The 24,913-nt window shown below is 40.1% G+C and overlaps 1 protein-coding gene across 4 annotated transcripts in view; it reads left to right on the top strand.

Annotated features, from left to right (window-relative positions):
- The window catches only part of FOXJ2 (forkhead box J2), a 1,179,137-nt gene that overhangs the window by 1,058,717 nt on the left and 95,507 nt on the right, over positions 1-24,913 (top strand). For all 4 annotated transcript variants that reach the window (XM_044079672.1, XM_044079673.1, XM_044079674.1 and 1 more), the window contains one exon: positions 4,991-5,092. In XM_044079672.1, the coding sequence (XP_043935607.1) occupies positions 4,991-5,092 (102 nt within the window). The remainder of the gene's footprint in view (positions 1-4,990; positions 5,093-24,913) is intronic.

The raw sequence follows: 24,913 nt of genomic DNA, 5'->3' as shown, positions 1-24,913 counted from the left end.
AGCCACAGCCCACCAAATTCTTTCCCAGGGAAAGAATTCAGTGGGCCGTTTCTGTGACTTCGCGAGTATCAGGATTGTGGTGGGAAGTTGCGGGTTGGGTTCAGGTAAGTGTGAGATTGTGTGGATGTTAGAACGCGGGTGAGGTGGGTGTGCCGATAGTGAAAGACTTTAGGGTTAGGGTGGGATAGGTGAGTTAGGGTTAGGGTGCAGGTCAGGTGAGTGTGCGATAGTGACGGACCTTAGGGTTAGGGTTTGGGTTAAGGTAAGTGGATAGGTAGTAGTGTATGTACAGTTTAGTGTAGGGTTAGATGTAGGATTTTGAGTGTATGTGTGTGGATTGATGTTGTTTTGGTGTGTTTGTATTGCGTGTATGTTTCTTGGAACAGCGATTTTTTTCCCTGGGAAAAATCGCTGTTTTAAGACTTTGATGTTTTTGCAGTTCGTGGTGTGAAGTTTGAACATATGGTGTTCGAACGTCAGACGTTTCGATGAAATGATATAGACCTTTCTTTGAACAGCCACTCACTACTTTTCTCACCTTGGCTGGGTCTGATCTTCCCTTCATTTCTTCTTTGTGTCGTATATCTGAAAAAGCTGATACCTTGGCCCCCTTCTGCACACTCCCTTTCCATTTGTCCCTTTACTCCCTTAACTTCCTTTATTTCCTTCCCACTTATCTTCTAACACTGTGCCTCATTTACCTATTCACCTCTCTTTTCCATCTGTTTTATGAGATCTTTTCCTTAATTGCTAGCCTCACTTTGCTGTGTAGAGGCATTGAACATCTTCTTTTACAGTTCTTACTGTGTTAGCATTGTCCTTTGCCTTGAGTGTACTCTCCTAGGCCTATTTCACACAGCTTATTTACTCCCTCAGTTTGCTTCTGGTCATCTAACTCAACTTTGATCCTATTGAGATATTTAAATGATATGAACATTGAGCTGTCTGAACATGTTCACCTGAAAAACACATGAAAGTCCCAACCACCGTGATACAGGAACCAAACTGACATCAAGGAAGTATTTTTTCTGTTTTCTTTTCGTTGTGTTTCTTGCTTTTGAACATGTTCACCTCTCTGCGTCACTTCAAGGACTGTAACTGCCATCTGCATATATCTCCCTCCTGCACCTTTAATTGCCCCACACCATATGCAGATTTCCCCTCTGTATGTAAAAATAATCTGGCTTGCCCTCAGAAGCTTTACTTTTTCTGTTTTATTTATATTTTATTTCTTGGGGGCTCAGTAAAATTATGTACTAGTGATAACCCCACCTTATGTACTGGTGATAACCCCACCTTATGTACTGGTGATAACCTACCTTCTGTATCCTCTTATACCTCCATATGTTCTTCAGGTGTAACTCTGTTGCAGGCAGAGCCTGACACCCCCCTTGGCAGGGTTGGCATAATGGTTAAGGTCTTTACCTCACAGGTACAAGGTTTAATTCTGACCTTTGTTTATTAGCTAAGCTTGTAATAGTCTGCAGACTGCTAGTCTACTATTTACCTGTGAACATCCAGAGCTGTACACCGTGCAGCCCTTGTCTTGGTAGATGCAGCCTCTCCTAGGACATATATATATATATATATATATATATATATATATATATATATCTATATCTATATATGTGTGTGTGTGTGAGAGAGTGTATATATGTGTGTGTGTGTGTGTGTATAAATATATATATATATATATGGGTCTACTTCATATGCACAAAATGCCACAATACCGAAGACGAGAAGGCCGAGACGAAAAATCCAAAACTTCATTTCAACGAACGACCACATAGCTGACAACTTTCCAACAGTAAGTAACCAGTTAGCCAACAAGGGGAATTTACCTTTTCCCCACCGTAGTGCGATCCCTGAGGTGGTATATTTAGTTTTTTTTGGGGGGGAAACAGCCCCCTACATGGGTGGGCTGGAGTTCGTGTGGTGTATTTTCCTTACATTTTTGGCTGAGTGGTTAGTTACCATTGGAAAGATGTCGGGTTTGTGGTCGTTTGTTCATGTGAAGTTTCGGAGTTTTTGTCTCGTCCTTCTCGTCTTCGGTATTGTGGTCTTTAGTGCTTGTGAAACAGACCCATATATATATGCTCCACCCATGCCATCATTAGTTCTTGCTAGCCCCAGTTCATTCTTGTATTAATCACATTTGTTAGCAATTCTCAGCATGGCAGGAGTTTGGCCTACAGGCTTTCCAGATGTTGGGTTGGGAGGTCCTTGATATGTACACCCAGGCTTGTCAGTGTTTAGACTTACTGAATGGAAAATATGACTTTCCTTTCATTTGATTACCTTCATTCAGAAGAGGGACATTAGGAGGCCAAGTACTGAGAAATCTAGCCTAGTTCAATTAAGAAGACTTTCTCTGTGATGCAAGAGTAGCAACCATAACCCAAAAATGGCAGATGGGTTCTAAAGTACTTGTCTTAGTTGTTTGCCACTAGACTAGCTTATACCACACTGAAGGCCCATGAGGAACTTATGAGCAAAACTTAAGCAAGCAATCACAGGGACAATAAGAGGTTTTGCCATATACAACTTTAAGTAGGCACACTAAAATTATTGAAATATCAGCCTGCCTACCTGTGTACCCCCAAGCATCTAGAACCCCTGCCAAACTGTTCCTGAGAAGCATTTTTCATTTCAGACCCCCTAGAGAGGATGTGATCCTAACTTGAGACTTAAATGTTGTGCTGTGTACATTGACCATGTCACCCTTGGAGCTAGAAGTAGCCTTAAACATTGCAAGTCTGTGACCTGGAAAATTGCCCGTCTTACAGATGTAATTTCATCAAAAGGGAGATTTTTTGTTCGCCAGGCTGTATGTGCAAAGAACCACTTTTTTTTTTTTTTGACAGAGCAACGTTTCATACTAACCCCTTATTTGAGCCAAAAGTGGTGACAGAGATATTTTTAAAATTTGCGTTCGAACAAGAGTGAGATAATGCACTAATGCACACCCTGGACATTCAGTGGTAGCTAGCTCAAATTACCAATATAAAAGCAAGGAGATTAGAAATGTACAGCAACTGTTATCTGATATGCTGCTATCAGAGCGAGGGGATGTCAGTGGCCTAGGAAACCATTTCTAAATGGCTATCTAATTGTATTTTCTATTATCATAGGGGTTATCACTGAGTTTGTGGCAAGACATTGCTAGTTTCTGTGAGGCTACATTCTACAAAGGGCACAGCAGTTATTACTAAATTCCTTGGGGGGGGGGGGTAAGTACTCAGGATATTCTCAGGGCAGTCACATGGCCTTCAATGCACACATTCCTAAACCACTACAGGTTGACATTGTGTCCAGGGTCAGGGCTGTAATTGCTTCTGCCAATCTGAGGGTGAAGATTCTACAGTCCTCTTGTGTGTTATAGCCAACCTCCCTCATTTGTTATGGTTTTGGGAAACATTCTACTTATTACAACTGCAGCAGTGATTTACTAGAAACACAGTACAGTTGTGTAATTAGCTTATCTTTAACAGTAGACATTCAAGTGGGATCTTTTTGGCAAAACTACTTTCCTCTGGGCTATTCTCACTGTGCTAATTGAACATCGGGGTCTGGGGTTTGGGAAATTAGAATCTCTGCCGCCCACTTTCCTACCTGATTCCTTGTTCTTGCTGCATTCTAATGGAACCTGATTCCTCCAGATTCTTTTTGTGTAGGTTTCCTTGGGAGGACAAGATTTCTAGGCTCTCATAGCCTGGAGGGTCTCTTCTCATGGAAAGGGCTACAGTTCCTGCATGTTATGGGGCAAGAAAGTACTGTAGAAGGCATATTTGGATGACACTTTGACAACAGGAACATATGGACATCCTATGTAAATTGGAATCACCCCCTCCAAAGTAAGAGAGGGTGTTGAGCTGTAGAAATCAGGCATTTTCTGCAGCAGATTACCCATCTGTTATGAATGCAACAGCGATCCCACTTGAACATCTGCTATAAAGGTAAATTACTTCCACAGTTGTACCTCATCATGAGTAGCAATCTGATTTAGCAAATACTTTTGATTTGTAAGATATCCTGCTGAGTCATATGGTACATAATCCAGTGAACAGCAACGTTTTTTGGATAAGTGAGACATTTCTGTACAGCTGTATTAACAAATGCACAAGTACTGTCCACGTACGTAATTTTAGTCAGTATTATGTATTGTGACAGGTCTTTCATTTCTCCTAATTCCAGGCTCTGCTGTTCTTTAGTGGCTATTATCTTCTTGCTGCTTATTTGCACCTTTCATAAGCATGCCTGCATCTTTTCATCCTCATCGTAAGGGGACCACTAAGTTCTATGGGCATTGATTCAGCAGTGACAAATCTGACTCACTGTAGCTTCACTGCTTGAGAACCAATAGCACCGTAAGAAATGAAATGTTAGAAATATATGTCTTTGTTACAAAACGAAAATGTCACATAAACTATACTTTATAGTTTAATAATATAGTGAGAAGGCATTATAGCAAAGAAGTCACCTGTTTTTTTGTTTTTTTTTATGCCAGTGAGATCACTGAGAGGTAATACTCGCATGTGTAGTAAAATATCTGCTTTACCAGTGTAGTTCAGAGCTGGACTGGAGTCACTGCACTTTTATCTGCGGTGCTGAGGGGATGAAGCATTTGGTCCAAAGGGAAAGATATTGAATTAAACCTGCACATTGTGACTATGGTCCATATACATGTTCACCTAGTTACCTTAGCCCTGAGCTGCTGAAATCAAGACTCTTCTTTACAATAGGTACATGGAGTGAAAGGCTGGCTGTCTAGCTACCTTTGTAGGTTTCATACAGACAGGTGCAACATGCAAGGTGCAGGGTACCTCCTTTGCTGCAGTCATTGTTCCAGTGTTGAGTCCAATTTGTGACTTAGAAATACAGTGTTAGTAATATGTGTAGGAGAAGTAAGATTCTGAATTATTTTCTGAAGCTATTTTTGACTCATTTTTTTAAATATATATATATTTTTTTCTAAAAACTATTGTTTCAGGTATGACAAGTGACCGGTTGTCCAGCATTGACTCACTGAAAGAAAGTTTTCGGATCGTTAACAATTTAGACTGGTCCAATATCGACTTGAGCCAGTTCCCAGGTCAGTATCCTAAATTCTTAGGAGTGGGGTAATTGGGGGCATAGAAGCATTCCTGCATTATGTTTGCCATTAATTTATAAAGTTCAGCTGTCAGCATGATTGTGGTTTGTGACAAGGAAATAAAGCAGCGAGTTTAACCACCTGTGATGTGCCATCAGTTGTGATGTTTTTTTATTTTTCATTTTACTTTTTCATTTGAGTCAGACCTTTCTAATGCCAAATAACTGAAGATCATCATTTCAAGTCAACATAAATGTCTGTAGTACCATATCTGGCTTCTGGAAAAGGTCATTTTGAACCAATATAGTCTTTACTAAACATAAGAATAGAATTGTACTGAACACAGATTCCACTAGCAATGCAAATAAATGTCAGTCTTTCTTTGAAAATCCCTTTCAAGTTGTATTTTAACTTGTTAGAAATTTTCAAATTATTCTTCATAAACCATATTGGACAGATACACTGATAGGGAAATACTGTTTTGCAGTTTGTAAAATAAATTTATTTATGTAAATAATGAAGGCTGTACTTTTAATCATGTAAACTCCTGAGAGTGAAATAGGTAAAAATCACTTCTTTCATAATGCAGGGGGACACTGAAAAATCAGATACTTTTCAAAGCTCTGCAGTGTTCAGTTGTACCTGAAAAGTCTATTCAGTTTTAGATGTGGTTGAAACACGTGCAGAAGTACGCTCTTGTTACCTCACAAGGGTTGGGAGGGTGGTTTAATGGCTAAGGTGTTTGCCTTACAAACACAAGGTGCAGGGTTCGAGTCTCACAAGGGATAATTGGCTAGGCTTAAAATGGCTCGCAAGGGCAGTTAGCTTAGTACTAAACTATAAACCTATGAACAAGCACATCATGTACTTGTTCACTGACACATCTCTCAGTGTCATTTAGTCACTTCCTGGTTCAAGTTGCTCTTCTGTCACTGAAATGACTACCCAGAAGTTATTATCAGCATTTAAAACCAAATACTCCTTAGTTTGACCGATGGAAAGAATTTATTAATCCTAAGAGCTGTCATCCAACAGTACTAATGAACTTCCTCAGAATTAAAATGCATATGACATCACTTCTGAAAGTAGGCCTAAAAGTATGTGGTTTGAAGTATGTATTTACACAGTTCTGGTGTAGGATATTTCGGAGTGGTACAGATATTCATGTCAAGATACCAGGCTGGGGTGACAACCTTATGGAAACCTTTTTATTCCTAGGATACCAGCAAGGGTCGTAGCTACTTGTACTGATGCTTAGATTATGGCTTCTCCAAAGGATTCCCTCTCACTTTAATGCTGGGTTAACCATTTATGGAGAACAAATGGATTTAACATCAGTAGGGGGTTGGATCATTTGTCAGTGGGCATGGAGGCAAAAAGCATTTCACAAAAATATGTACATGTACGAGTGCTGGATTAATTAATTTAACCAAAAGTAATTGCGTGCATGGTGTTTAATCACTGCATCTTCTATCGCATCAGGAATTATCTATACAAACACCAAAGAGCAGTAACAGCAAATAGCACCATCTTTACTACAGTTTGTGAACATCCACTCTGTTGTTTCTGCTAAGTTTTTTGGCAAGTGAATATGAAGGGAAAGAGTTAATGCAAAATTTTATTTGTAGTTGTGCTTTCTGAATTGCAGGTGAAGTTTGATTGTAGTTTTTTTTGTTAGGTGAATGCTGAATATAGGAAATGGGAACACTTTTTCCTTCCAGTGTTTTCCTTTTTTATTAGTTGACAACTATAGAATTAGCATGTTAAAATAAGAAGGGTCAGAGGTGCAAAGTCCATATCCTATGTATAAAACACTTCCTATTTCTGTTATTTTATCCCTTTTAATGTTGCATTTTTTTTATTTCTGCAGTACTGTGGCTTCAGTTTTTTTTTAATCTGATGCGGTAGTGATAATTGTTTTGTCACAAATTCATTTAATCAGTTATAAAGGTCAGTTATCCACATAGGAGGAAGAACATTTCACCAGCTAGTATAAAATATCCAAACAAAGCTGGAAATTAATGAAATTAAGCCAGCGTTGTCCATGCTGGATTGTCAGTACTGGAAGACTGTCTGATTACTGAGGTTAAATTAGAGCAGTGATGAGAAAGAGGTTTATATTACATTTATGTGTGGGTGCACTGTACATGTGCCTTACAGTGGTGTCCCATCCAGGATTGGTTTCTGCCTTATACCTAATGTTCACTGGGATAGACTCTGTCTCCCTGCAACTTTAAAAAATATAACGTGATGTTCAAAATGGGTGGCTAAACAGCAGTTAGCTTATGGACAAGACTGACTGAAGAACTGTAAATTAGCTAAAATCATATTTGTATAAAGTTGGCATTGCCACAACTTTTACTGGGTTTAATGTTATTGATTTATATGCAGAAAGTCAAGAAAACTAAAACAGGCCCTTGTGAGACATTACTTAAAGTTAGAAACAGATACATAGTTTGTTCTGTACTAGGCCTGTGGTTGTACTGCAGTAAATATATATGTAACAAACCAGTAAGCTGTCAATGTGTTAAAGAAGCCAACATAGGTTCATAGGTTGGTACTAGGCTATCGGCCCTAGGGCCTATACAAGCCTAGCCATAACAATTCCCTGGCTATTTCTTCCCACAGTATTTACTTCCCTGGACCCCTGTCTAGCAGGGCGACTGACGTGATCCCCGGGGTGAATTTCCTATCTCCCATCCAATCGTCAAGGTTCCTTTTGAAAAGGGCCAAAGAGGCGCTCTGCTTGAAATGTACGGGCAGTCTGTTCCAGAGTCTGGGGAGTCTCTGGGTCAGGAACCTATCCCTCCAGCATGTTTTGTTCATTGTGATGACAAGGTTTAGATCCTTGGAGCATGTGTCTCTGAGGGATTGGGATTTCTTTAAGTGTAGCATGTCCAAAAGCATCGGGTTTGACATGGCCTTGTATGTTAAGCTGAGATCGCCTCTGAGTAGACGATATGCGACAGAGTATAGGTGGAGTTTTTTTAGATGGTCAGCATAAGGCATCTGCTTTAGGCCTGTGATTCTTTTAGTGAGGTATTTCTGCTGCCTTTCCAGTTATTGCAGATGTCTTGAGAGGTACATACCAAATGGGGCGCTGTATTCTATAATGGGTGTAATGATGGATAAGTACAGTGGGACAATGACCTCCTTTTTTCTGGATGAAAAGCCCTTAGTGATGAGGTGTGCCACATAGAAGGATTTCCTGACTGTTGTGGTGATGTGGTTATTGAAAGTGAGACCACTGTCTACCTGAGTCCCTAAGTCCCTTATCCACTTTCGGTGTTTAGTGTACTGCCACCTATGTGGTAATTCACGGGTACATTTTTTCCCAAAGGGGATAACTATACATTTCTTGGCATTGAGCTTGAGCCCATGGCTCTGGTACCAAGCATCTGTTTCTGTAAGGCCCTTTTGTAGAATATCCGCATAATTTGGGGATTCAATAATGGTTCCCTGTTTGCAGTCATCTACGAGCTTTGTTAGCCAGAGTCCCTTAGTGTTGGCCTATACTTCAGAGAAGTAGATGCCAAACAACAAAATTTAAATTCTTTTAGCAGAAAATGGTGAGAAAAAAATGTTGCTTATGTCTATGGACACAACTCTATTAGTTTTCTCCTTCCGCTTATTTAAGTGTGATATCATACAGAGAAGGTAGAAAGGCAGAGGTGTTGAGACCTTATGAAAACAATGTGAATAACATTTAAAAGGCTGTAAAACATCAGGAATTCTGTTAGCTGACTCTTTTCTCATTCCTAACCAGTTCTGTTAGTTGATTTGTTATAACTTTCTCAAGTATTTTGTAAAAAAAAAGAAAGATATGATAAGACAAATGTCATCTGCAGAAAGAATGAAATTCTTTCTATCCATAGAGACAACTTAGCTTCTGTGAGCAGAGCATGAAATTGAACAGACAAAAAATGGGACACTAAAGATATAGGTAAGAGGAGTGTATATTCTAAGACATTTTCTGAAAAAAGGTCAGTCATGGTCTCCAGAAATGCAGGATAGATTTTAGAAGCTTATTTGTAGATGTTCTTCATCTCACATTGCTGCAGTCCTAACAGAGATTACCATACATTGTGTATACCTTGGATTTAACAAACGCACTATTAAGAGAAGATTAGATTGTGCCAGGTTAGTTTTGGGAGCGTTAGTATACAACATGCCGTCGATGCTCCCGGCCCGCCTTCTCTAAAAAAAGCAAGGACAAAGCAAAGTTCCTTTGGATTCTCAGGGTGAGACTTTACTGTTACAAGATGTGTCCTCTCAGGAGGTAGGCCAGGCTGAAGGGGCTTCTCAGGTAGCTGTTCTCCCTCCCTTCCTAAGGTGGTTAGGCCCTCCTTCTGTTTCCAAGGCTCCTTCTAGAGGTAGGCCAGGGTTAACTTCAGTGGGGTCTCCCTAGTTCTTCAGGGGTCTCTGCCTAAGAACAACATGCTTAAAAAATGGAAGATTTGATTACTATGATTAGAGGTTCTTTACCCCTGATAAGAGGCCTAGGGTGGAACCTGAGCTTGAAAGTTTTGAGCAGTGTTCGAGGCTTCTGAGTCTTTCCTTATTCTGATTCTGATGTAGATGACTCTACACCTTCTTCTCTTCCCTCCTGAGGATTTTTCTTTTCAGAGACCCTTCATTCCATGAGAGCATTTTTTAAATGGGAAGGTCAAGATCCTCTGATTCTAGGAAAGGCTTACCCAGCATAGGCCGAGGATGTTTTTGCAGAGGCTTCCCTGAACCTGATTCTTTGCCTCCTGAGCTCATAAGTATCTTTTAAGAGTCCCAGGGCAGACCCAGAAAACGCTTCTCAGGGGGCCCTAAAGGTGTTAAGGCTTCTGTGTTAAAAATCCTGTTCCTTCTGATAAAGAGGCAAGGGCTTTGGATAGATGGGGAAAAGGTGTATACTTCTTCCACGGCTTTGAATTGCCAGTTTCACATGTTGAAATACCAAAATTATCTCCTTTCACAATTGAAGTCTAAGGTAGATGCTCTGGAAGGTAGTATTTGTAGTAAAGAGTTGCAGGATTTAGTTCATGTTTCTGAACAAGTGGGTAAGCATTCCTTGCAATGTGGTTTTGATGCTGTACAGGCCTCTTGAGGGTGGCAGCCACTGGTTCTGTTCTCTGGCTCAAGGATCAGAATTTAGCTGAACATGTAAAGACAAGGATTTTAGATGCTCCTTTACAATCTGATAAAATGGAGGACAAGGCTAAGTCTATGCAGACTGTTAAAGATTTTTGCAGGTTCAGCCTCCAAAGTTTAGTAGAAATTGGCCTACTAAGGGGTGGACTTATCCTTCTTATGATTCTCAGTCTAGGGGTAGATCTAGACGTGGTAGGGGCAGAGCTCAAGGTTTTTAGGCCCTAGAGCAGGCAGTCGCCCCCCCCCCAGTCTCTTGGCAGGGCAGGGGTCAGTCCAGCAGACCCAATGACTTGCCTTTTCAGCTGCCAGAGCCAGCACCTTTGGGAGGAAGGCTGGCACTTTTCAAAGAAAACTGGAGTGTTATTACCCAAGACAGATGGGTATTGGATATCGCTCACCACGGTTACAGGTTTTATTTCCATACCTTGCCTCCTTTCAAAGGCATGCCAGACATTCCTCCTCTACAAAGAAAAGAGGCTCACAAGCAAATTTCTCTGTTGCTCCAGATAGGGGCCATTCAGCCGGTTCTGTGCCAGAAAAGGCTAGGGATTTTATTCTCGCCTGTTCCTAGTACCAAAAAGGGGAACACGTGGAGACCAATTTTGGATTTGTCTATCCTCAACACTTATTTGGACATTCCCAAGTTCAAAATGTTGACGTTTACAACAGCTTTTACCTCTGCTGGGCAAAGATCACTGGATGGTAACTTTAGATCTCAAGGAGGCTTACCTTCATGTGCCTATCAGACTCAGTTGCAGGAAGTAAAATTCCCATTATCAGTTCTCTGCATTGCCCTTTGGCTTATCTACTGCGCCCAGAGTATTCATCACAAAGTTCTGGCTCCAGTTGTAGCTTTTTCAGGCTAAAAGGAATACAAATCTATCCTTACTTGGACGACTGTCTGATTCTGGCTCAAGAAAAGGACGAGCTTCTTCAGCATCTGGATTATGTGATAGCAGTGCTAAGATACCTGGGGTATTCTGTGAACGAAATAAAGTCCAGTCTAGTACCCTCTCAAGACATGTGCTTTCTGGGTGTGAGACTGAATACAGCAGCCCAGATGGCCTCTTTAACCCCGGACAAACAAAAGAGTCTATCCCTTTACTTCCATCAACTATCTCATCAGTCCGTGCTGACTGCAAGGACAGTCCTTCAAGCATTAGGGTTCATGGCATCTTGTATTCTGGTGCTTCCCAATGCCAAACTGCATATGAGGAAGCTACAATGGTATCTCAAAATGTATGGACACAGCACTGCCAGGATCTGGACACTGTCATTCAAATAATACCTTGCATTCAAAAGGAATTTTTGTGGTGGGCTCAGGAATGTCACCTAAACAAGGGACTCTCTGTGACCCGCCAGAGGCGAAGTCAGATTCTAACGACAGATGCCTCAGACATAGCTTGGGAGCTCATCTGAATGGAAAGTGGATACAAGACAAGTGGCCGGCGAGACTACAGCATCTACATATCAACATGAAGGAGATGTTAGCAGTCCAGTTTGCATTGAAGGCTTTCAAGGAGTTACTTCTTCCAGGGCAGCTGTTGATTCTAACAGACAACACAACTGTCATGTGGTACATCAACAAGCAAGGGGAACACATTCTTATCCTCTATGCAGGCAAGCAACGGTTTTGTGGGAGACTGCGCCCAGCTTGCAGCTTACTCTTCAAGCAAGGTTTCCGCCAGGAGCACAGAACTCCTTAGCAGATGTGTTAAGCAGGCAAATCATGGATCCCCACGGTGGAAACTGGATCTTCATGTATTTCAAAATTGACAGTGTCATGGGGAACTCCAGACATAGATCTGTTTTCTCCACTAAACCACCAGCTGCCAAAGTTTTGCGTTATCATCACACAGCTTGGAAAGTGGATGCTCTTTCGTTCAGTTGGGAAAATCTTCATGTGTATGCCTTTCCACCTCTGCCTCTCCTCCCAAAGGTACTCCTAAAGGTCAGACAAGACAAGCCAAGGATGATTTTGATAGCTCCAGATTGGCCTCGCAACACTGGTACCCATTACTGAGGAATCTGGTAAGAAAGCCTCCATGGCCTTTACCTTTGATTCCACACCTTTTGTCTCAGAGGGACGGTCATCTACTCAATGTCAAGCTTCACTCTCTTCATCTAACAGCCTGGCATATTCTCTTTTGAACCACAGCAGGTCTCAACTTCCTCAACAAGTTTTGAATGTGATTACGGAAGCCAGAAGACCTAGTACACGTAAGGTGTATGCAGAAAAATGGAAGAGATTTTTATTTTGGAGTGCAGCAAAGGATTTGGATGTTTCTGAGCCTAATTTGAGTGTGGCTCTTCAATATCTTACTGAGCTATTGGACAAAGGTTTGTCTTTCTCTTCCATTAAGATTCATGCTGCAGCAATTTCAGTCACTATGATTGTGACCCACCATTGTTTTCTCATCCTTTGTTCAAGCAATTTCTTAGAGGGGCAAAGAATATAAGACCCCCTAAGAGCTCCTACTCCTGCTTGGGACCTCAATTTTGTGTTGGAGAAACTTACTCTACAACCTTTTGAGCCTCTACTGCTGAGTTGAAATACTTGTCATGGAAGACTGCTTTTGTTGGCCATTACTTCTGCAAGAAGGGTTTCTGAATTGCAGGCCCTTATGGCGGTGGAGCCTTTTTTGATTTTTCATAAGGATAGGGTATCATTACGCACTAACCCTTCATTTCTGCCTAAGATGGTTTCTAGTGTGGCTTTAAACCAAACTATTCATTTGCCTACTTTTTATGCAGATCCCCAAAATAGGGGAAAAGATTTTGCACACTTTAGATGTACACAGGCAGTTGCGTTATTATTTAAGCAGGACTAGGGATTTTAGGCAGTCTCAGCAGTTGTTTGTTTCTTTTGCTTTGAGTTCTCAGGGCAAGCCTGTGTCAAAACAAACTATTTCTAAGTGGATTGGGTTTTGCATTGCATTCTGTTACTCCCATCATGGCAAAGAGATTCCAGCTGGGATTAGGCCTCATTCCACTAGGGCTACTGCCACTTCAACAGCATTTCTAAGGGGTGGCAACTAAGGATATTTTGGAGGCAGCTACTTGGAGTTCAGTGCATACTTTCTCCAAGCATTACCACCTTCCTCTCTATTCTAAGTCCAGGGCTGGTTTTGCCACTGCTGTGTTGCAGGGCATTTTGGCAGCTCCTGCTTCATTATAGCTTAGCCATCCTCCCTTACCTCTGCTTTGGGATTCTACCCAAGTGTTAGGACTGCAGCAATGTGAGATGAAGAACATAGTACAGTTTTGTACCTACCATAAATGTAGATGTTCAAGATCCACATTGCTGCAGCTCCCTCCTTCCCTCTGTGTTTAGGGGTGGTTGTGTGGGTGAGGTTCTATTTTTTGTACATTTGTATATATTGTACATATTTTAGGCACAGGAGTGTTTTGGTGTTTTTTGGTTTTGGCCTTATCTTTTTAGGGTCTTCTGACATCTGGGGCAAGAAAAGACTGAGGATATGACGTCGGTCATGCGCATTTGTACCCTGACGTTCTGATGTCAGTCAAATGCTTTGACCGGCGATCAGCCCTATACTTTGGTATTCGGGCCGACTGGGACAGCGGACTACCCAAGTGTTAGGACTGCAGCAATGTGGATCTTCGAACATCTACATTTATGGTAGGTACAAAACTGTACTTTTTGGGTTAATTTATTGGAAGAAGAAAGTAGAGCAATATCCAGTGTATGTGATCTCTTTAGTACAAGGCTAAATAAATTGCCCAGCTAAACAGTCAGCAGATTTCTAATGTATAATGTTAAGGTATGTGCTAAATGTTATAAATGCTTTAAATTCTATTTCTGACCTACCGATTAAGTGTCATGGGTTGCCTAGCTGTTGTAGAGGCCTTCTTATTTTATGTCCTATGTCTGCTGACCATTGCTGTGACATCTACTTATTTGTTCCCTTCAGGATGAAAGTCAATGACTGCATGCTGTCATGTAGTCAACTGTCAGGGTTGACATACAACACAGAGAGTAATAGGGTTGATTGAAGGGGTTCAGACCTCTCACTTGTGCCTGTTTAGGGGGCACTTTCTATTTTCATGTTACATATATGCTTGGGGAAGAGGCATGCAGTGGTATAGCACTGGACTGCATCCACTTTCACCACTGATGGAGCTTCCTCATAGCTCTCAATCTGCAGAGATTGAAAACAGGAACATACAAATACAAATCTGGTCATCTGATTAGCATAACATTTGAACAACAAATAGTACATAATTCTTCCTGCGTCCAGTAGGAGTATGGGAGACTGCTTCATTGTCAAGAGATAGTGTAAATTCTGTGGACTTGAAATGTATTGAATTGCAGAATTTCACCACACACAATCATTTATTTTTGCTTCAGAAAAAAAGGAGATGTAAGCTGAACATCTCCTTATGTTACTCATGTTGTGTGGTTTTCTGTGTACTTCAAAATCACATGTGATAAGGGGGATTCGAAAAAGTGTGTAAAGGGGGTAAAACAAGCTTCAAAATAGGGACGTAGCTTCAAACGAGGGACATCCTGTGCTTGGGTATAGCAGACCTGAGAAATAGGAACTTTTCCTCCAAACTAGGAACACTTCAGAGGTCTGAACCCACTCAGGCAACTATTTTACTCTAAAGCGGATAACTCCTACTAGATCCCCAGTTTTCGGTGGGAATGCATTAGTGGGAGAAGCACCCTGTACCATACCCCCCCTCCCATGAGATTCAAGTAGGCATCATTTCTTTACTCCTCTCCATCTCAGGATGGCTCCTCCAATGTCTAGACCACTGGCTGAACGTAGCTTGGATGGCCCATCCCTCTGTATCACAACAGTCAGCTGCTTTTTTATTCAGAAAAGTTGTTCTAGCATTTTATCCTGAAACAGTCTGTCTTTTAGGGGACTGTTTGCACTTTGGAAAGAAAAAGTAGTGAACTCATGACAGCGGTCACTGAGGACAGGGCTTAGAACTCCTGGCTCTTAATAATCCTTTTTTATTGGGAAGTATCCACTCATACTTTGGTGTGTTTCATAGTCCTAGTGTTGCACCATGTGGCTTCTCTGAATGTCTGAGTGAAGCCAGATTTAGTCAGGGTGTTGCTCATTCAAAATTGGGCAGTAGGACACTAGAGTATTTGGATGCCTGCTGTGATTATGCTGTTATACCTGATTATCATGTAACAGATAATTATAAGAACACATTCAGACTAGAGTGGACTGTAGACAGTAAACAGTTTAAACTTTATTTAACTACCTAATAGTTATTCAGAAAAAATCAGGTTAGATTCACAGTTGGTATTTCAAGGGAGATGGCTATAATAGTATCTGAAGTCTTTTTGTGTTTGTTTGTTTTTATGAAACACTGCATCCCAATTTATATATTTTGTATTGCAATCACTTAACAAATGCATTGTACATAAAATCTTATTTTTATTTTATGTATGTATGTATGTATGTATGTATGTATTTATTTATTGATAAGATAGTCGGACTGAGCTAGTAGCCCATTTTCAACAGAGTCCTGGAAAGAAAAACTCTGCATTAACAAATAAGCTTGAGATATAACAGTTTATAACAACTTTGTACTCATTCAAGTAAAGAACATATTGGTATATTGACTGACTGCAATAAACATATTAACAGCAATACTAAAGCCTTAGCATTTAAGTGATGCTCAGCCATTTGAAAAATAGTACTTAATGAACAACATGTGTGCCTTAGTCATTGAGGGATGGTAGAAAAACGAGATGAGTTAAGTTGAGGTGTGAGAGAGAGTAGTTCAGAAGTTATTTCTTCGTTGGAAGTACCACTGAACTGAGTTAATGGAGTTTAGTATCACAATGGGAATAAATAATGAGGTCTAGGAGGTAGAAGAGAGACTTGGGATAAATCTAATGTTAGATTGATTATTTGAGGGATGTCAGATGAAGAAGTAAGGGAAAATACGGATAGACTTTGGGAGTGCAAGGGTGAGTAATTCTGAGTCTTCACACAAAACACAGTCCAAAAGATTTCAAAATAAAAACTAGAAATGTCTTTGTTGCATCATGAGCCACTAATAACACACCTCGATCTCCACCAGCTGACTAACTGACCTCCATAAAGTGAGAAATAATCACTAGAACTCTTTAACCACAAAATAAAGAGAGCACAAGAGAGATTTACCATTTTAAAAGCAAAACGTAAATGCACATGAATGTTCTTTCCACAGATGGACTCCACATACGTGAACTATACTTGTGTTATTCACTATTATGCCCTTCCTTATTCTATGCCCTGTCGTTAGTGAGCACTGCCTTGAGTTCACTACTTCTGTCCAAAAGTACAGCAGTCCCCTAAAACAAACACACTGTTTCAGGACAAAATGCTGTAACAATTTGTTCTGGCAAACAAAATGTAAATTACGTACTATAAAAAAAAAATTGTGCCATTGTGTGATCAAATGTACCCTCCTACAATGGACTTGCAAATGATCAAAGTGAGTCGCAAGATTATTGGACAGAGTACCTTGTTACCAAACTAACATGGGGCTGGATTTATACACATCACCACTAAGAATTTACTAAGTGTACATTGTCTGCATTGAAGAGCATCCCTGCACGTTTGTGCTGTCTGTTCACTCAGAAAGATTATACTAAATGTAAATATAATCTGCATTTTGTTGTAACCTTTATGAATGCCCCTCGATGTTTACAGGTGCAAGAAAATCAGTAGGCAAACTAAAATTAGGAGTAAGAAGGTGGCAGTTATGCTTGTGTTGTCTATTCACTCAGAATGATGTATACTAGTGTACGCTTAATGCAGGCATTCATGAATCTGGCCCATTTTCTTTTAACTCATCCCAAAGCTTCCTGACTCTTACACATCTCCAGATCATGTGTATATAGTTGGATCCTTCTCTCTCACATCTCCAAAATGCATGGCTAGCAGACCATCTCTGACCATGTAACCTATTTACAAATAAAATGCCAAATGTGCAAACGTTTAATAACACTGAACTGTGACAGAATCAGGAGGTTCATAGGTTGGTACTAGGCTATCAGCCCTAGGGCCTATACAAACCTAGACATAACAATTCCCTGGCTATTTCTTCCCACACTATTTACTTTTTGGACCCCTGTCTAGCAGGGTGACTGACGTGATCCCCGGGGTGAATTTCCCCTCTCCCATCCATTCGTCAAGGATCCTTTTGAAGCTGGCCAAAGAGGTGCTCTGCTTGACATGTATGGGCAGTCTATTCCAGAGTCTGGAGAGTCTCTGGGTCAGGAACCTATCCCTCCAGCATGTTTTGTTTATTGTGATGACAAGGTTTAGATCCCTGGAGTGTGTGGCTCTGAGGGATTGGGATTTCTTTAAGTGTAGTATGTCCAACAGCTCTATGTTTAACATGGCCTTGTATGTTAAGCAGAGATCGCCTCTGAGTAGACGATATGTGACAGAGTATAGCTGGAGTTTTTTAAGGCGGTCAGCATAGGGCATCTGCTTTAGGCCTGTGATTCTTTTAGTGAGGTATTTCTGTTGCCTTTCCAGTTGCTGCAGGTGTCTTGAGAGGTACATACCATGTTGTATTCTATAATGGGTCTAATGAGGGATGAGTACAGTGGGACAATGACCTCCTTTTTTCTGGATGAAAAGCCCTTAATGATGAGGTGTGCCACATAGGATTTCCTGACTGTTGTGGCGATGTGGTTATCGAAGGTGAGACCACTGTCCACCTGTGTCCCTAAGTCTCTTATCGCACTCACAGGTGTTTAATTGTCAGAGAATTTGCAGTGGACATTTAAATTATCACAATGATTTACAGCTATCCATTTCTCTTTAAACATGAATGAAGTTTTGGGGTATAGACCCTCCCGTTCAAGCATAGTAATAAATGTTTCAGTTTAGTAAAAGTGTTATTCAGTTTACTCAGCCAAATAGACCAGACAGTTCCACTGGAGCCCTGATCATAAAAGGCAGAAATAATGACTTCTACAAGGCAAGTTTCTGGATGAATTCCTTCAAGGAAGGGCAAAATGGTGGGTTAATTACAAGACAGTAGCACTTTAATGCTATTTCAGCTGGTAGGGTGTTCATATCAGTTAAGGATTCCACAACTTTATGCACAACTGGCAAAATGTTGATTTTGCTATAATTGACATTTAATCCCAACCATGCTGAGAATGGCTTAACTTGATTTTTTTTTGATAAAATTGATTTTTTTCTTTTGATGAAAGGATCCAGAATGACCATCCCAACCATGGCTAACCATATCTATTTCCGTTGTATCAGATCCCTGTTGAAAATCCATCAGTAGTTCTCAGAACTCTTAATTCATGATTTTTGTTACCTTTTGGCCATTAAGCCATAACTGTATGAGGTGTGGTCCACTGTATCGATTCTTCATAAAATCCTAATGATTTTGGCAAAGCTATAGCTACCTGAATTGCCATCTTCTTAAACCAAAGCTGAAGACCAAAGCCAACCACAAATGCACATACATTCACTCACAATGTCGCCAAGCTGTACTTCACTTCCATCTGATTGGCACTGCTGATTATACCCTTTAACAGTTTATACCCAACAACCATGCCCTCTGCCCCCACCTTGATGATAGTAATAATACCTGTATGTTAACCAGGTAAGCCAACTGGGCACATACAGTCTCTTTTCAGGGGCGATCCAAGAACAATGTCTGGTTAGGTGACTTGCTCAAGGTCACACTGTACGCAAACAAGACCTTTGAGAATCATACCCTGTACCGTAGGAACTACAGCTTGAAACCTTAACCTTTGTACCAACTGCCAGGATGTGATCCTGGATTTGAGAAGTAATCCTAGGTACTATATTCTTCATCATATTAGCTAGAATTTTTCAACATTCTAGAATCTAACAATCACAAATGAATTGGGTCTGTAGTTTGCTGAATTACATTTGCCTTTCACTGTTTTTTGTGAACATTAGTACTCAGAGTTCTATTAATTCTTGGAAAAGTGCATGCAAATTCCACCTCCATGAGTAGGACATAAAACAGCCCACAGAGTTCAATAATAAACATTTTATAGAATGAGACAAGGCCTTCTAATCCTGGTCCCTTACTAGAGGTGAGACGTTTTATAGTTAAACATATTTAGAAGAATGATATTGGCCTAGAATCATTTTGTTGACCCTGAAATGACATTTCTACAAATGTAATATTTTTACAGAAGCAATGCCCTCAGATTTTGGATATGATGCATTCATTTGAAAATAGGTCTGGTATTCATGAGACTTTAAAAAAATGTTTGTAGTGTCCAAACCAGTTATTAATTTCTGATGATATTCTTAGAATATTGAAAGATTGATGGCATTCAAGCCAGTGATTACTTTAACATGATTATCTTTTAGATGTGTGTGGAGGGGGGGGGTCGCAAGTTGACTTGCTCCTTCCTAAAATCTCCTATTACTTTGGGAGTTTTATATCTATATTTATCCCCTGTGCTTGAACAATGCTGTTATATAGCACTACATGTAGCTCTGCTATATGTATTTTATCTCTTCATAGGTTCATGGGTTGATACTAGGCTATCTGCCCTAGGGCATTTATAAGCCTAGCCAGAGTGTGTTTGGCTTTTGCCACCCTTTTAGATTAGTTGACTGTGCGTCTGTATAGTAGGTCACAGAAGATAGCCCTTTTGAGATTAGTTTACTGTGCCTCTGTATAGTAGGGACACAGAAGAGATCACAGGGGTAAACCTACGATCTCCCATCCACTCGTCAAGATTTCTCTTGAAGAGGGTCATTGAGGGACTCTGCCTAACATGAATTGGGATTTTGTTCCAGAGTGAGGGGAGCCTCTGCGATATGAATCTGTCCCTCCAGCATGTCCTATTTATTTCATATTAATCTCCATGGCTTTACTCAGACAATTAACACCACTACTAGGATTAACAAAACTAATAACAAAGAAAGTATTCTTGATTGGATTTTGGTAAACAAACCTCTAGTTAAATATCAGTCTGGAACGCTACCTGATGACATTAGTGACCACAACCTAACCTATATTATAAGACAAAAAAATGCCTCTAACTACTCTCCTTTATATAGGACCCTACGTGACCTCAAATGCTTTAATCCAACCCAATTTAAAACTGAACTAAAGGCCTGTAACTGGAACCCACTAAAAACACTTCCTCTTCAAGAAGCTGTTAATTACTTTAACACCACATTCCTAACAATTCTAGATAATCATGCACCAAAACGCTCCATCCAAATTAAATCTAAACCTGCCCCCTGGCTATCTAAAGATACAAGACAAAAAATGTCACTTAGAAACAAATCTTGGTTAAAATGGCAAACTAGCAAATCTCCCATAGACCAACAGACTTTCAGGCATCTGAGAAACAGTACCAAAAAAGCAATCCTCTCTGACAAAAGGAGCTATTATAGCAATCTTCAGCAAGTGAATCACAATAACCCTCAAAAATTCCAGTCAACCCTAAACAGACTTCTTCACCCTGGACAGACTACCACTCCCTCCCCTTCTGGGTCTGATAGAATTTCTTCCCTTGATACTGCCAATACTTTCAACTCATTCTTCATTGATACTATTAATTCCTTGGCCTCCCATCTCTCTAGTGACAATACTAGCATCCTTGACCATGCATCCTCCAAACTACCAACCTTTAGGCTACAACCCATCTCCATTACCTTTATACAGAGATGTATTCTCAAACTTAAACCATGTACCCCCTCAGCTGACCAGCTTCCTTCTGAATTCCTTCAAAAAGCAGCCTCTGAAATCGCTTATCCCATATCTATTCTTATTAATAGGACCATAAATGAAGAAACCATACCTGATATCTGGAAAATCTCTCACATCATACCATTACATAAAGGAGGAAACTCCTTTGAACATTATAACTACAGGCCCATAGCCCTATTGTCCCCACTCGCAAAAATAATGGAAAAATGTGTTCACCATCAGTTAATGAATCACCTAATACAAAATAACATTCTGACAAACTGTCAACATGGCTTCAGGCCCTATCATAGCACAACTACTGCTCTGCTCTCCTTTGCAGACTTTATTAACAAAAGTCGCAACAATAATATCCTGTCTTCCGCTCTCTTCATTGACCTGTCCAAAGCCTTCGACATGGTTAACCACTCTCTCCTATTAAAAATTCTCGAATCCCTTTCCTTAGGACCTAAGGCTATCCACTGGTTCAGTTCCTATCTCACTAACAGGAAACAGGCCGTCCTCTGGGATAACAAACTCTCATCTCTTCTACCAATTTCACTTGGGGTCCCCCAAGGCTCTATTCTTGGACCTCTTCTATTCTCCCTCTTTATAAATGACTTACAATTAGCCATTCCCCAGGCTACATTCATTCAATATGCTGATGACTCCACACTTATTTGCTCTGCTAAATCCATTTCCGAACTTCATACTAACACTCAAGCTGTATTTTCTAAAGTCGAAACTTGGTTCCTAAAACGTTGTCTACTCCTAAACGCAAAAAAGACCAAACTCCTACTCTTTAAGCCTACTACCAGATCCCCTACATTTGACTTCACTATCGTCAATAATGGAACCATTATATCACCTGACTCTACTACTAAATTGCTAGGTGTCACGATTGACAACAATCTTTCCTTCGACTTTCATATCAACAATACCATTAAATCTGTAAACAGGAAACTTGGCTCTCTATATAGAATCAAAACTTTTTTAACCTTCCCAGCAAAAGTTAATCTTGCCCACTCACATCTTATTTCCACACTTCTCTATGCCTCACCTATCTACACTAATCTCAAGAAAAACAATCTCTCTAAACTGTCTACCACTTACAATAACATAGCTAGATTTGTTACTGGAAAGCAATTCAGAACCCACCATTGTCTGAATCTGCAACAACTTAACTGGCTTGAACTGACTAACATGTTGCTTCTATCCCAACTTATGTTTGTCCAAAGAGCTTTTTACCAACCTCTTAATACACCTGTTCTTTCTAACCTCTTAAGCTCCTACTCAAACCTGAACTCACTCCGCTCTTCCAGCAAACTGCTAGTTACCTTAACCAAATCTAATAACCTTGCTGGTGATTCCCTTTTCTCAAATGCCATTGGGAAACACTGGAATAAACTTCCTCCCGAACTTACTTCAATTGCATCTACTGTTCTGTTTAAACAAAAACTCAGAGTTTACCTTAAAAACCACTGGATATGTTTCTGCTCTAAGCCTAATTAAAATTTCCTTTGTTTTTTCTCCTCCTCATGGATATTGTCTCTCTCTTTCTGGCAATACATATCTCTTTAAATCTGCACTTTCTTTCGATTAATGTTCTCTCTTTTCCTTGGTTTCATGCTTTCTCTAAATGGTTCTAAAGATGAAATTATGTTGAATATGTTGTTTATACCTTTACACTATGATTAATCATTCTTGTCTTGGAGTGAAAGTCCTACCACTTTTTAATCTGTTATTATGAATTTTTTGTTATGTTGTATCCGTCTTGTCTACATGTGGAGCTTTTCTCCCCGGGCCTCTGCTGAAAATGGAAATATATCCAGTTAGACTAGCCCGGTTAACAAATGTAAAATAAAATAAATAAAAAATAAAATAAAAATTTCTGTGCTGAGGTTTAAGTCCCTGGAGCGTGTAGCTCTAAGGGATTTGGATTTCCTGAGGTGGAGCATGTCCATTAATTCTGGGTTGGACATGGCTTTATACGTCAGGCACAGATTGCCTCTGAGTAGGCGGTAAGCAACTGAGTAGAGCTGGAGTTTCTTTAGCCTAACTGCATAGGGCATCTGTTTGAGTCCCTTGATCCTCTTGGTGAGGTACTTTTGGGGTCTTTCCAGTTGCTGCAGGTGTCGGGTAAGGTACATCCCAAATGGGGCATTGTATTAAATTATGGGCCTGATGAGTGATGAGTAGAGGGGCACAATGACCTCTCTTGATCTAGATGTGAACCCTTTCGTGATAAGGTGGGCTATATAGAAGGTCTTTCTAACTACTTTGGCAATGTGATTGTCAAAGGAGAGATTGCTATCTACTTGGGTCCCCAAATCCCTAATTACTTCTTCCATACTTAATGGATTACCACCTATGTGGTAATTTATGGGCACTTTGTTTTTACCAAAGGGGATGACTATGCACTTTTTGGCATTTAGCTTTAGGCCATGGCTCTGGCACCAGTTATCCGTCTCTGTGAGACCCTTCTGGAGGATGCTTGTGTCAGTCGGCGAGTCGGTTATGGCACCCAGTTTTTGTATTTAAGACCTCTCACTGCACTATATAAATTTGTTTGCCTTTTCTTTAAAACATATGTACTACTTATCTGTTTTTGTATTATATGGAGCTTTTCTCTCCAGGCCTCCACTGAAAATGGACTATTTGTCCAGTTGGGCTTTCCATGTAAACAAATATAAAATAAAACATCTTTAGCTAAGGAACATGATTTGAAATGCTTCCATCTCATGAATGAGATCTAAAAATTTTCTTCATGTTGATTAAAGTTTGTAACCAAGACAAGACAAACCAGCTGAAAAGAAGTAAGGATCCAGGAGTTCTGAAGAAGTCCTTTAACTAGATGAAAGTGCTTGACTGCTGTTTTTGCAATAAAGTGGTTGTTGATCTTATACTACCTCCCTGGGTCCTTTCTTCTTTTCAGTTGATTAAAGTTTGTAGTTAGATTTTATCTTTTCAGTGCCATATTTTATAAGAAGTTCCTATCCTTTGGATATCTTTTTCTGAGTTTTGTAAACTCATTTGCAGTAATGTTCTATTTGCTTAAAGAAAGCTTCCAACATTTTATACTGATTTTTTAACTTAATCAATCAACTACATACACCCCAGATCACCCTCTTTCTTGAGCCCAGAAACCAGAGATTCTTTTGCTAAGTATCTGAAGTTGATCTAGATTATTTAACCACAATGGATCAAATTTCCATTCCCAAGTAGGTTTATGATGGGATTTTACTTTACACATACTTTATACTATGATCTGAGTATGGTGTGGAGACTATCTTACGTATAATACTTTGGGTGAAAAGGTGTAGTCTTTTGTATTTGAATTAAAAAAAAATTGCTTACAATTCATTAAATCCCACTGCCCAGGTGTATCTCATGTAACTTGCTCATTACTCAGTCCCAAGCTGACGTGTTATCCTTATTAAGGCATAGAAACTAGTTAACTACATATCCATATGCGTGGCCATCAACTTATAGGTTCATAGGTTCATAGATTAGTACTAAGCTAACTGCCCTTGCGAGTCATTTTAAGCCTAGCCAGTTATCCCTTGTGAGACTCAAACCCTGCACCTTGTGCTTGCAAGCCAAATACCTTAACCATTAGGCCACCTCCCAACCCAAAATATGCATCTTCAATCTGTCAAGCTCTTGCCAGTGGTGAGAATCAAACCCTGCACCTAGTGCTTGAAAGGCGTACACCTTAACCACTGTTCCATTGGCCTTTCAGGTTTCCTTTCAGGTATTATTATTTATTAATTGAACATCTACCAAAGCCACCTTTCACCACTTTTCTAGTAGTCCAGTTGAATGATTTGTGCATTAATATAGCCAAATCTAGCTTTGCTTTAGAGGTACAACTCAGATGAACTCTTCCAGAATATGGTAAGCCATCTGTGAGGCTGTTATTTTAAATTTTTCCTGAAAGATTACGATTATTTTCTTACCTTTGGCAGCTAGATAATTTGGTACTGCTGC

This window comes from Protopterus annectens, chromosome 8.part0 (assembly GCF_019279795.1).
Source record: "Protopterus annectens isolate FY-2018-M chromosome 8.part0, PAN1.0, whole genome shotgun sequence".
NCBI classification, from domain to species: Eukaryota; Metazoa; Chordata; order Ceratodontiformes; family Protopteridae; genus Protopterus; species Protopterus annectens.
This window is presented reverse-complemented; position numbering and strand designations above follow the sequence as displayed.